This window comes from Budorcas taxicolor, chromosome 24, assembly GCF_023091745.1.
Source record: "Budorcas taxicolor isolate Tak-1 chromosome 24, Takin1.1, whole genome shotgun sequence".
NCBI lineage: Eukaryota > Metazoa > Chordata > Mammalia > Artiodactyla > Bovidae > Budorcas > Budorcas taxicolor.
This window is the reverse complement of record NC_068933.1, coordinates 36,002,654-36,015,785: the sequence shown is the minus strand read 5'-3', so window position 1 is coordinate 36,015,785 and position 13,132 is coordinate 36,002,654. Positions and strand designations below refer to the sequence as shown.

Genomic DNA, 13,132 nt, shown 5'->3' with positions numbered 1-13,132 from the left:
AAGCCTTGAACAAGCACCCCGCTGCTTGGCCAAAGGGCCAGCATGCAAAGGCTTGGGCATCAAAACAGGTCTTTTGAGCAGAAAGGAATTCAGAAAGAAAAGCTCGTTGTTGTTGTTTTATTTTAGAATTCAAACCCCAGCTCCACTGATTACTGTCTGAGTGGCCTTGGGTGGGTTGCCCCAGCCTCTGGGCTGGTGACTTGGGAAGAATGCTGGTACCTGCCTCAGGCAGCTTTGACCATCAGGCAGGCCTTGGCACGTGATTAGGGCTGCGTGAGCTTATTATTGGGCTTCCCCGGTGGCTCAGAGGTAAAGAAGCCACCTGCAAGTCAGGAGATGCTGGTTCAATCCCTGAGTCAGGAAGACCCCCTGGATGAGGGCACAGCAACCCACTCCAGTATTCTTGTCTGGAGAATCCCATGGACAGAGGAGCCTGGCGGTCTACAGTCCACAGGGTTGCAAAGAGGCGGACATGACTGAAGCCACTTAGCATGCACTCACGAGCTTATTATTATCACTAGAGATAAAGCACGTGAACCTCATCGACTCCCTCTCGCCGCCCCCTACAGCCTGTGTGTTATGGGGCTGCCCGTCGCCAGGGTGTCCTCCCCACACCCACAGCACCCCCTCCTGGTCTCTCTCCTGCAGGGCAGCGGAGCCGATGAACGGAGGAGGACGCTGACACCGCTGGCCCTGAGATACAGCCTTCTCAGCGAGTCCACAACGGGTACTCACCTCTCTGTGCTCACTCGCTTCCAGGGGGCAGCGAGGGAGGTCATGTCGCCGGGAGCTCCCCGAGCAGACACCATTGGCTCAGCCCTCGGCTGGGGTCTCTACCAGGCTCAGCTGCTGATCGGGGGACTCGGAGCGTGACCTGAGCGCTCTCTAGGTCCCCCACCCATGCTGGGCAGTTCTGTGTCCTGCCAAGGGCTCTGAACAGAATGCCGTGCTTCCCCCAGGTTTCCTCAGTGGCACAGACCGGGCCGACATGAAGATGACTCTCATATCAGATCACCTGGGTCTCAGCTGGACCGGTGAGTCAGGAATTGGGGCAAAAGAGCAGGGTGCCTGTCCACACCTCCCTCTGCACCGCCTCCCCTCTGAATAGCAGCGCTGACAGTGTTGCTAAGCCTCTTCCCACCGTTCACTGAGCACCTGACCCAGGGTTGTCTCTGATGGGCCTGTTGCCCAGATAATGCCTTTGGGTACCAAGGGAGGTGGCTCCCGCCCTCCTCCACTTCTCTCTAGTTTTCCTCTTGAAAACTCAACTTCTGACATTACAGGAGACCTTAGGGCAGATCCAGTCTGCCCATTTTACAGATGGGAAGGCTGAGATCCCACTAACAAGGGTGACTTTGGTTGTGCGGCGAGTTATTGATAGAGCCTTGAAAAGACAAGCAAACCAAGAACACACAAGCAAACGCAAAATGTGTGCCCTGCCTGCCTGCCACTCCCTACACCACACATGTTATCTGTCCTGCCAGGGGCTTTGTTGAGGGAAAGGAGGAAAGACAAGGGCAAAAAGCCTCTGCTGCTGGTTCTTGGTTTTATGGGTGTGTATGTTCATATGTGTGTGTTCTGTATGTGGTGAGTGTGTATGTTGTGTATGTGTATTGTGTATGTAATGTATGTGTCTGGTGTGTGTGTGTGTGGTATATATGTGTTGCATATGTGTCCTGTGTGTGTTGCGTATATGTTGTGTTTCTGGTTTGTGAGTGTGTATTGTGGTATGTGTATGCAGTGTGTGTGTTTATGTGTATTGTATATGTGGTATGTGTTTTTGTGGTATGTGAGTGTGTGTGTGGTGTGTAGTGTGTGTGGTGTGTGAGTGTGTGTATGTGTATGTGTGGTGCATGTGCATGTGATGTATATGGGTTGTGTGTATGCCGTGTGTTGTGTATGTGGTGTGTGTGTTTTGTGTATGTGGTGAGTGTGTGTATGTGTGGTTTGTGTGTATGTGATGTATATGTGATGTGTGTATGTAGTGTGGTATGTATATGGTGTGTGTGTCTATGTGGTGTGTGATGTGTGTGGTGTGTGTATATGTGATGTGTATGTGGTGTATGTATGTGGTGTGTTGTGTATGTGGTGTGTATGTGTTGTGTGTGTGTTGTGTATGTACACGGAGTGTTGTGTGTGTGGTATGTGTACATGGAATGTTGTGTGTGTGGTGTGTGTACGTGGTGTGTTGTGTATGTGATGTATGTATGTAGTGTGGTGTGTATATGGTGCGTATGTGTATGTGGTGTGTGGTGTGTGTGGTGTGTGTATGTGGTGTATGTATGTGGAGTGTTGTGTATGTGTTGTGTGTGTGGTGTGTTGTGTATATTGTGTGTGTACATGGAGTGGTATGTGTGTGGTGTGTGTATCTGTTGTGTATGTGGTATGTGTATGTGGAGTGTTGTGTGTGTGGTGTGTGTATGTGGAGTGTTGTGTGTGTGGTGTGTGTATGTGGAGTGTTGTGTGTGTGGTGTGTGTATCTGTTGTGTATGTGGTATGTGTATGTGGAGTGTTGTGTGTGTGGTGTGTGTATGTGTTATGTATGTGGTATGTGTATGTGGAGTGTTGTGGTGTGTGCATGGAGTGGTGTGTGTGTGGTGTGTGTATGTGGTGTGTTGTGTATGTGGTATGTGTATGTGGAGTGTTGTATATGTGGTGTGTGTGCATGGAGTGGTGTGTATGTGGTGTGTGTATGTGGTGTGTTGTGTATGTGGTGTGTGTGCATGGAGTGGTGTGTATGTGGTGTGTGTATGTGTTGTGTATGTGGTATGCGTATGTGGAGTGTTGTGTATGTGGTGTGTGTGCTTGGAGTGGTGTGTGTGTGGTGTGTGTATGTGGTGTGTTGTGTATGTGGTGTGGGTATGTGGAGTGTTGTGTCTGTAGTGTGTGTACATGGAGTGGTGTGTGTGTGGTGTGTGTATGTGGCATGTTGTGTATGTGTACGTGGAGTGGTGTGTGTGTGGTGTGTGTGGCACACGCACATTCTGGTTCTCACCATCACTTTCCACACTGGTCTTCCTCATCCCTGAAGAGGCTCAGCTCCTGTGCTCTCCTCTAAGGCACCTGCGAGAAACAGCCGTGAAGACAGCGGGAGAGGAAGAGCTTGCCTTCTGCGATGGTGCCTTGCATTTAGATGGGGACTTGTATTCCCGTTTTAAATGTAAACAGCGCCTTTCCCTGAAGAAACACAAATACACAGATGCGTTTCCATTATGACTGCTTCCCGAGGGAAGGGCGGTGGCTTTTGCCTCACCAACAGTGCCCAGGGCATCGGCTGTTCAGCCCTCTCCCAGGACCCCAGCCGGTCCTGCGACCTTCCGCGGCTGAGCCTCATCACCCGTGTTCCAAGTGACGACAGCGAGAGTGTCCGTTCATTCATTTAGTCAGTCCTTACTACTCTCCCGTGATCACGCCTCCTCCTGGCGCATTTCCTGGGGATGCCACAGGGCAGGTGGCACCTTACACTAGGCACCCTTGGGAAGGAGGCTCCAAGTCCACAGGGGACTGTTCTCTATCTCGGGGTACTCCTCGGGGCGCCCTGCTCCCCACTCAGGCTCGGGGCCGGGGCCGGCTCCAGCTGGTCTCACCCTGGTCTTGGTTCCTTGCGTGCAGAGCTGGCCCGGGAGCTGCAGTTCAGCGTGGACGACATCAACAGGATCCGCGTGGAGAACCCCAACTCCTTGCTGGAGCAGAGCCTGGCCTTGCTGAACCTCTGGGTCACCCGTGAAGGCCAAGACGCCAAGAGTCAGTACCAGGCAGGGGCGCAGCTGGGACCCTTCTCTCCCCAAAGCCCATGCCAGGAGCTCACCAAGCAGTTCTCTCCAGAACTTCTCCCTCCAGACTCCCGGGGTGCTGTTGACCTTTGGAGCCAATCTCTTCTGCACACTCTGTCTCTCACACACACATACACAAGTGCACACACACTCAGGCACACACCTCTGAGGGTCCCTGGTCTTCTGGGCAATCCCGCCAGGAGGGCACATCAGAACCTTGGCCATGACCTCTTCCCATTCTCAGAATGAGTTTGCAATCACATTGTTACTGTTACTGGTTTGTTTGTTTTTTGTTTTTTTTTGTATTTATTTATTTTTTTCTAATTTTTATTTTTACTTTATTTTACTTTATAATACTGTATTGGTTTTGCCATACATTGACATGAATCCACCACAGGTGTACATGCGTTCCCAAACATGAACCCCCCTCCCACCTCCCTCCCTGTTACTGTTACTGTTAAGTTACTTCAGTCGTATCCGACTCTGTGCAACCCCATATACAGCAGCCCACCAGGCTCCCCCGTCCCTCGGATTCTCCAGGCAAGAACACTGGAGTGGGTTGCCATTTCCTTCTCCAGTGCATGAAAGTGAAAAGTCAAAGTGAAGTCGCTCACTAGGACCCCTAAAAGATCGCATCTGTGTAGGGTGTGTGTCTCTTGGTTGAATTTCTCAAACGAGGACTGTCCCCTCAGAGCCCAGCCAGGAGTCCCCTCGGATGCAGTTCTTGTTCCCCCAGGGTTTTCTTCAACCAGGAGGGAAGATGTGACTCACTCTTTTCAGCTCCTCAACCACATTCCGAACACAAAACACTAAGAGAAACTGAGTGTTTACATTTGCATCTCAAATCAACTGGCAAGGACCAAAGATTTCCAAAGGACAGGATCCAATTCTTCTCACTCTCATTTTCTTGTAGTATTCTTCTTGTCATTGTCGCTAAGTTGTGTCCAACTCTCTGCAACCCCATGGACTGTAGCTTGCCAGGCTCCTCTGTCCATGGGATTCTCCAGGCAAGAATACTGGAGTGGGTTGCCATTCCCTTCTCTAGCGGATCTTCCCGACCCAGTGTTTCCTGCATTGGCAGGTGGATTCTTTACTGCTGAGCCACCAGGGAAGCCCCAGTATTCCTTTTGGGTTACAAAAAGAAAAAAGAAAAAAACAGTCTTTCCATGCCTTGAAATTCACCTTCAGGTTTGGAAAAGATCTGTTAAAGGATAACAAAACCCAAGCCTCCCTCACTTTACTATGCTTCAGAGATACTGCATTTCACCACCCTGCCCCCCTCAGATTCATCAAGTCTGTTGGTGCCAATTTCCAGCAGCATCTGCTCACTTTGTGTCTGTCACATTTGGGGAATTCTCTCAGCGTTTCACATTTTCTCATGACGACTTCGTTTGTCCCGCTGATCTGTGATCAGGGTCCTTATGTGACTATGAAGACTCACTGAAGGCTCAGAGGAGAGTTTGCATTTTTTAGCCATAAAATAGCTTTAAGATATGTACCTAGTTTTTTTTTCTAGACACAGTGCTATTGCACACTTAATAGACTAGAGTGTAGTGTAAATGTAACTTTCATATGCACCGTGTATCAGTTGCTCAGTTGTGTCTGACTCCACCGACTGCAGCCCTCCAGGCCCCTCCCTCCATGGAATTCTCCAGGCAAGAATACTGGAGTGGGTTGCCAGTCCCTTTTCCAGGGGATCTTCCCCACCCAGGAATCGAACCCGGGTCTCCTACATTGCCGGCAGATTCTTCACCATCTGAGCCACCAGGGAAGCCCCTGGAAAATCAGAAAGTTTGGTTTCTGGCTCTTGTTGGCTTTATTGCATAGTGTGGACGGAAACTGCATCATCTCCAGGTCTGCCTGACTTCTCCTAGAGGTAGTTTGTTTGGACTTTTAGAAGAGAAGGGGCCTGCAAGCCCCTCACCCCCGCCCACACCACACATACTCGAATTCAGAGCCCGCGGGCGGCCCACGTGGCCCGCTTGGGTAGCGGCCCGCGAGCGCCCTCTCTCTCCGCTCTGCCCGCAGTGGAGAACTTGTACGCCGCCCTGCGGAACATCGACCGCGGCGAGATTGTGAACATGTTGGAGGGCTCGGGCAGGCAGGGCCGCAGCCTCAAGCCCGACCGCCGGCCCGCCGACCGGGACTACTCGTCGTCCCCCTCCCAGATGAATGGTGAGTGTTCCCCGGGCGTGGGGGGCAGGCCGAGCCGCCGCCGCCGCCTGACCCTCCCTGGAACCTTCTCGCCGGGTGGCTGGTCAGTCTCCCTCTGGATGGGCGGTGGTGAGAGCAGAGGTGATGGGGGTCCCGGGGGAGGGGGGCGCAGCAGGATAAGAGGGGCGGCCGCCGCCCCCGCTCCGCTACCCTCCCCTGCTTGCCGCGCCCTCCGGCTCTGCGCAGACCCACCTGCGACCCCCGTCCATCCGTAGGCACGAGGTTCTGGCGCAGGTCTCGGTTGGGGACCAGCGGAGAGGTGTCCTTAAGCCCTCGGGCTACCCCTTCTCTGGGGCTAAGCGGGCTTTTTCCATCAAGCTGGTTTCTGCTTTTGTCTCCCTTTTTTCTCGCCCCATCCCTTCTGGATCACTTGTTTGGATGCGGTTTGGCCTGGCACGGAGCCCCTCCCCCTCCGGTGACCCCGCTCCACGGGGGCTTGACCTTTGCCTCCAGCACCCCCTCTGCGGCCTTTAGGACACCTTCCTTGCAGCAGAGGACGGGCCGTGTAGGGAGCAGGGCCCAGATCCCCTTTCCCCTCCATCTGCATCTGTAATCCCAGCGCACAGAGGCAGGCCCGGCCGCCTCCTGCTGGGATGGTGGAAGCTGGGACCCTTCCTTTCCTCTTGATCTCTTGACTCCACGTGCTCAGCCATCACTCTTTTTAAAACCCACAAGTTGGATCAGAGACCTGAGGTTCCTTACAGGTCTCGAAAAACAATTTGGTTCTGGGGACCGGCTTTCCAGGTGCAGGGTATGCCCCCCCCCACCCTACCCCTCCAGCTTGCCCACCGACTTCCCCCCGCTCCTAGGTCACCAGCCATCCTGGCCACTCCCACGTGCATGCCCCCATGCAGGCCCCTGTGACCGGAGCTTGTGAGAGAGTGGAGGCAGGGGGCAGGGGGCATGGGCCTCCCCAGTGAACGCTATGCCCCTCACACTGGTCTCTCTCCCCAAAACCTGACGTCCAGCGCCCCCGAGCGCAAGGCTCATCGGGTGACCGCATCCTGGGGCCTTTCTCTTCTGCCTCTGACCTCACCTGGGCTGCTGCTCTGGCCCGTACTGCTTGCCTTCACTGCCTAACCCCCCGCAGCCGGGGTTCAGGGCTCTTAGCCTTCCCAAATGCTTTTCCCGAAGATCCCCGGCCTGACCCCCCGGGGGCAGGGGGCTGCCCTTCCGGCCCGGGCCTGTGTGTGCAAGTTCTGGGCTGTGCCCAGGAAGGAGGCGCGCTCTCAGCCTCAGCGTCCAGGGCTCCTAGACCAGCCCTCTTCCTGCCCCTTAGGGGCCTGGCTGGACATGACGAGGACCACTAAGTGACCGACTCGCTTTCACAAGGACGGAGGGAGAGTGGCTGAGAAACGCTGCAAACGGGGAAATCAAGAGATAAGACACTTTTCCCTTTTTTAACTAGATAACCAGTCACTTGGTTGGGTTTATTAGCAGAAGCCCAGAGTTGGTTCAGTCAAGGCAAGGCAGCATGTTTTGGGGGTTTGGTACCCCAAATCTATGGACACTGTGCACATAGAATTATATGAGGGTAAACAAGGCAATTACAACAATTAAAAACCTGTCAAGAGGACAGATCCCACGCCAAGTGTTCTTATCACAATAAAAAAGGGTTTGTTTTAAGGGCAGTTGCATACCCAAGTATTAATCAATGTCCCTCTGGCCCTGGGACTCCCGTGGGGCCTGGAGACTCTAAAGCCCGAGCAGAGAGTTCTAACCCCCATGGGCCTGGGCCCCGTGCCCCGTGACTGTGGAAGGGCAGTCCAGTTGGGCCACTCATTTGGCAAATGTTCTTTGAACACTTGTCATCCGCCAGAGGTTGTTCTAAGCCAGGCAGATAAGTCAGACTCCAAAAGGAGCAAAGCCCCAAACTCGGTCTTCATGGAGCTTGCCTTCTGTTGGGACAGGCAAACAAAAATTTATGGAAGTGAGTTAGGTAATGTACTAGCAGGGTGATGGGGGGAAAAAATTGGAGTCAAGCAAGGTTGGCGTGTGGGATTGAGGGGTTAGATAGTGGGGTGGGAGTGGGTAGCATGTGAACAGAGGCTGGAGGGAGGGGCGGGGTGGCCATGTGAACTGGAGAGAGAGAGCCCCGACCAGCAGTCGGGGCAGGGGCCCCGAGCAGGTGAGCCTGGTGCATCCGCAGAGCATGGAGGGCCAGAGAGGAGGACAAGAGGGCAGGGGCCACGGGAGGCCGGCTCCTCCAGGCCACAGTGGGGACGCTGGTTTTGCTGGGAGGGTGGTGGAGAGCCATGGCCGGTCTGAGCAGAAGAGTCCCGAGATCTGATGAGTTGACCAGGGGTCCTCCCCGCTTTGATTGCAGACATACTCTGAACACTTGTGTGCTTCCTGGCCGCTCTGTCGCCTGTCAGCCCTTCCGAACCCCTCATTCCACGGGTGTCCCGGCAGACGTGGGCCGTGTGCCCTGCATGCTCACTTCCGCCAGGCCGGAGCAGACACTCAGAGGTCCGCTTGGTCCATCCTGGCCTTTCGGGGCACCAGAGCTGGCTTTGTGTGTTTTTCCTGCCTTCTGCCTTCCTGTCCCGGGAAGACCATGCCCTTCTGGCCTGGAGAGGAGGAGCAGGAAGGATCAGAGGTGGAAGAGCAGGCAGACGGCTGCCCCCTGCCCTTCCTCTGGCTTTCTGTCCCCGGGCCAGCCCGGCCCTCATGCTGATGGCCACGGCATTCCCTTGTTTCCTTTGTGCTTTCCCTGCCCTCTGCTCGTCTGAGCCTCCCTCGGCCACCGTGGGCACTTGGGGTGGTGATTGGTTGCTCTGTGGTTTCAGGAAGATAGGAGCCTGAGGTCTCTCATCCTTCCTTCCTGGCTCTTCTTGCTGGGTTTGTCTGGACTGGCCGGGACAGAAGGGCCAGTTTGCTTCTCCTGTACAGGAGGGAACTGCCCCAGACCCTGGGAATAAATGTAAAGGAAAAAAACTTGCCCATAGAGCAAAAAAAAAAAGTGTTCCTAAAAATAAAACAGATTTCTCATATGAAAGGGAAAGATGGCTGTCTCATATCCCATTCAGTCAACTCCATTTGATTTCATGGGTTGGATGCAACGTCTACTTGGAAATATAATATGTCGTTTCTTTCGACTCAGCCCAGCTAGGGAAGTGTGGCTTCCATCTGAGGTCAGGCTGTCTGTCCCCCTCTTGTCGAGTCTGCTGCTGACATCAAATTATTAGGGTCGTCGTTACATCTGGGTTAACAGAGACCCCGGGTGACAGCTGAGATAAGGAGGGGCTGGAAGCAGGGGGTGGGTACTACTGGATTGTTCTGCCCCAAGGCTGTGTGTTTGATTGCCTGTTACCCGATTTCCCCAAAATACAACCCCCTAGGGGACAGCTCTAGACAGAGGGATGGGCTGGTGACCCAGGTATGGTAGGGTCATGAGAGACTGCTCAAGAGACAGGCACTTCTGGATCTCAACCAGAGGACTCAGCCAACCTTCCTGTGCTCCAGTCCACCCAGACTGTGTTTGATAGTCCTCGCTGAGCATGGCCTCTGCTCAGTAGGAATCCCCACTCCATCGAGTATGGCCACCTCAGCCTCAGATCCATGCTTGTGGGGGTGTGGCGGGGGGCTCAGTGGGGTCCTCTGGAGACTGAGAGGGGACAGGGAGCATAGCCCCCAAATCCTGTGATCAGGGAAGAGGCTCCAGGATAAGCACGAGGCAGAAAGAAGTCCTGAGGAAGGGTGTGCATGAGTTCTCTTGGTGGACACACTTTCATTTGGGTGAAATTCCATTCATGTGAACCCCAGGAAGTTTCAATGTGGTGAAGTCACCAAAAATGAGACTCAGGCATACTGTGACTGGCAGAGTTATTACCCTCTCTCACCCTTAATGAAATCTTACTGAGATTCCCAGGAGTGATAGAATGTTTATCCAACCATATCTGAGGAGCTGTCTGAGATGCAGTCCACTTCTGGCTAAGATAAGGCAACAAGGACTGACCATATCCCTCCTGCTTAAAACAAGCAAAAAAATGGACAAGCTATGTGAAACAGCAGTTTTCAAGACACTGACATCAGGCAGTAAAGGTCAGTGATATATGAAAAGTGGAAAATAAATGAGATGAACCCTACAATTGCCTGGATTACTGCCTTGAAAGAGTTTCTAAGTCATGGAGGAAGGAAGAGAAATCCAGAAGACCCCCTGGTTAAGGAGAAGTTGCTGGCAGTCCAAGGAGATCAGGGCAGCTGGAATTCCCTAAAGAGACAGCTGCACAGAGACAGCACTCTGGAGAGCTTCAGAAGGTCCCCCACAAATTTTTGATTATTAATCATCTATTCCCAACAGTCAGACTGATTGTCACAGACGTTGCATAGGGAACACAGAGTGGTCCTTCTCAATAATGGAGAATGATTAGCCCTAGGTTGATCAATGCTCCCACCTAATTAACCTTGAAAACAAAACTCAAGAGGATCAAACTGTTTTCAAGTAACTCAATGACATAACAGAACAAAGCTCAAGAATCATTTGTTGTTGTTCAGTGCTAAGTCATGTCTGACCCTTCATGACCCCATAGACTGGCTCCTCTGTCCTCCACTATCTCCCAGAGTTTGCTGAAATTCATGTCCACTGAGTCAGTGATGCCGTCCAACCATCTCATCCTCTGCTGCTCCCTTCTCCTTTTTGCCTTCAATCTTCCCCAGCATTAGGGGCTTTTCCAATGAGTCAGCTCTTCATATCAGGCGGCCAAAATATTGGAGCTTCAACTTCAACAACAGCCTTTCCAATGAATATTCAAGGTTGATTTCCTTTAGGATTGACTGGTTTGCTTTCCTTGCAGTCCAAGGGACTCTAAAGAATTGTTACAGGAATACAAAATCTCCAGCACCCAACAAGATAAAAATCACAGTGTCTGACATTCAAATAATCCAGTTAAAGATTCTCAGACACACATTCAAAGAAGCAGGGAAACAAAACCCATAATGAGAAGAAAAATCAATCAATTAAAACCGATGCAGATGTTAGAATTAGTAGACAAGAATGGTAAAACAGTTATTATAACTATTTCGGATGTTCTAAAAGTCAAGTAGAAACTTAGAAGATGTTTTTAAAGACCCAAACCAATCCCCTAGAGATGAAACTACAAGATCTAGGTTGAAAAATACACTGAATTAAATTTCATTAAAGGAGAAAAAGTGAACTTGGCAACATAGTAATAGAAACTCTCCAAAATGAAACACAAGAACAACAAAAAAATCTTTAAAAGCATCAGTGAGTTATGGGGCAATTTCAAGTGCCCTAATATTTGTGAAATTAGTTTCCAACAGAGAAAGGGGCTGAAAAAGTATTTGAAGAATTAATGGCCCAGAATTTTCCAAGTTGACACAAACAATAATTACACAGATCCAAGAAGTTCCGTTAACCACATGAAACATGAAATTTACTTTACCAGGGCACATTTTAAACAAATTAGTTAGAACCAGTGATAAAGTTTTTAAAGTAGCCAAAGGTGGGGGAAAAGATGCATTATATATGGAGATAAAGATAAGGATTACATCATATTTCTCACTGGAAACAATGGAAGTAAGTCAGCAGAGCAATATCTTTAAAGTAGAACACGTCTTTAAAGTAGAACATCTCTAAAGTAACCTAGAATTCTATACCCAGCAAAAATAACTTCCAAAAATGAAAGCAAATAAAGACATTTCCAGACATACGAAAACAGAAGGAAGTCGTCAACAGGAAGTGACTGCTACAAGCAATTTTTTTTTCATAAAACATCCTTCAGGCCAAAAGAAAAATGACACCGGAAAGAAATATGGACTTACATGAACGAATGAACAGTGCCCAAAATGCTAACTATAAGGAGAATACATAACTTTCTCATTATTTAAATCCCTTTAAAAGATAACTGTTTAAACAAAATAATATAATGATGTGTTTATAACATATATAAAAGTAAAATGTATTACAACGATGGTACAAAAGTTGAAAAAGTTGAGAGAGGAAAACGGAAGTATATTATTGTAAGGTTCTTATACTATATGCAAAGTGTTATCATATCACTTAAAAGTAGACTGGGATAGTTTAATGATGTATGCCAGAAGCCCGAAAGCAACTACTAAACTACTCAAAGAATCATAGCTTATCAGCCATCCAGAGAGATAAAATGGAAATTTTCAATTAACCCAAAAGAAGGCATAAAAAGGGCTTCGCTGGTGGCTCAGTGGTAAAGGACCCACCTGCCAGTACAGGAGACATGGGTTTGATGCCTGATCTGGGAAGATCCCACATGCTATGGGGCTACTAAGCCTGTGTACCACAACTACTGAACCTGTAGTCTAGAGCCGGGGAGCCGCAGCTACTGAGTCCAAGCACCCTAGAGCTGGTGCTCTGCAACAAGGGAAGGCGCTGCACTGAGAAGCCCACGCACCACAATTAGAGAAAGACTTGTGCAGCAGCGAAGACCTAGGAAGCCAAAAATAAACAAATAAAATTATTATTTTTAAAAAAAGGCATAAAGAAAGGGAAAAGAGAACAAAAAACCTGATAGGACAGAAGTAGAAATTAACGAATGATAGATTTAAACCTAACCATATTAATAATCTCATTATTGTAAATTATCTAAAAAAAAAACAAATTAAAAGGCAGATATAAAGGTTTCAACTATATACTGCCTACAGGAAATGTCTTTAAGTGTAAAAACACGAATTCCTTAAAAGTCAAAGGGCGAGAAAACATAAACTATGCTAACGCTAATTAAAAGAAGACTGAAGTGGCTGTAGTAATAGCAAACAAGTAGATTTCAGAACAAAGAATGTTATCAGGGATAAAGGAAACAATTTCATAAGGATAAGCAGTCCATCAAGAGGGCATTGCAGTCTTAAATGTTAACGCACCAGTAACATAGCTTTAAAATACATGAGCAAAATCTGAGAAAACCACAGTGAGGAATAGATAGGACCACAGTTATAGTGGGAGATTTCAATACCCCCATCTTGCTAATTGATAGAACAAGTAGAAAAATGAGTACCCAAATAGATTTGAGCAACAGTCATTCACCTTGACCTGATTGACATTCATAGAATATTCCACCCAACGACAGCAGAATACACACTCTTTTCAATTGCGCCTGGAACAAACTGACATAGATCATATTCTCAACCAGAGGTCCCCGACCCCTGGGCCA

At 49.8% G+C, this 13,132-nt stretch overlaps 1 protein-coding gene across 1 annotated transcript in view; it reads left to right on the top strand.

Annotated features, from left to right (window-relative positions):
• The window catches only part of ANK1 (ankyrin 1), a 238,507-nt gene that overhangs the window by 197,977 nt on the left and 27,398 nt on the right, over positions 1-13,132 (top strand). The window contains exons 35-38 of the mRNA XM_052661555.1: positions 649-727; positions 960-1,034; positions 3,613-3,744; positions 5,802-5,948. Coding sequence (XP_052517515.1) covers positions 649-727; positions 960-1,034; positions 3,613-3,744; positions 5,802-5,948 — 433 coding nt within the window. The remainder of the gene's footprint in view (positions 1-648; positions 728-959; positions 1,035-3,612; positions 3,745-5,801; positions 5,949-13,132) is intronic.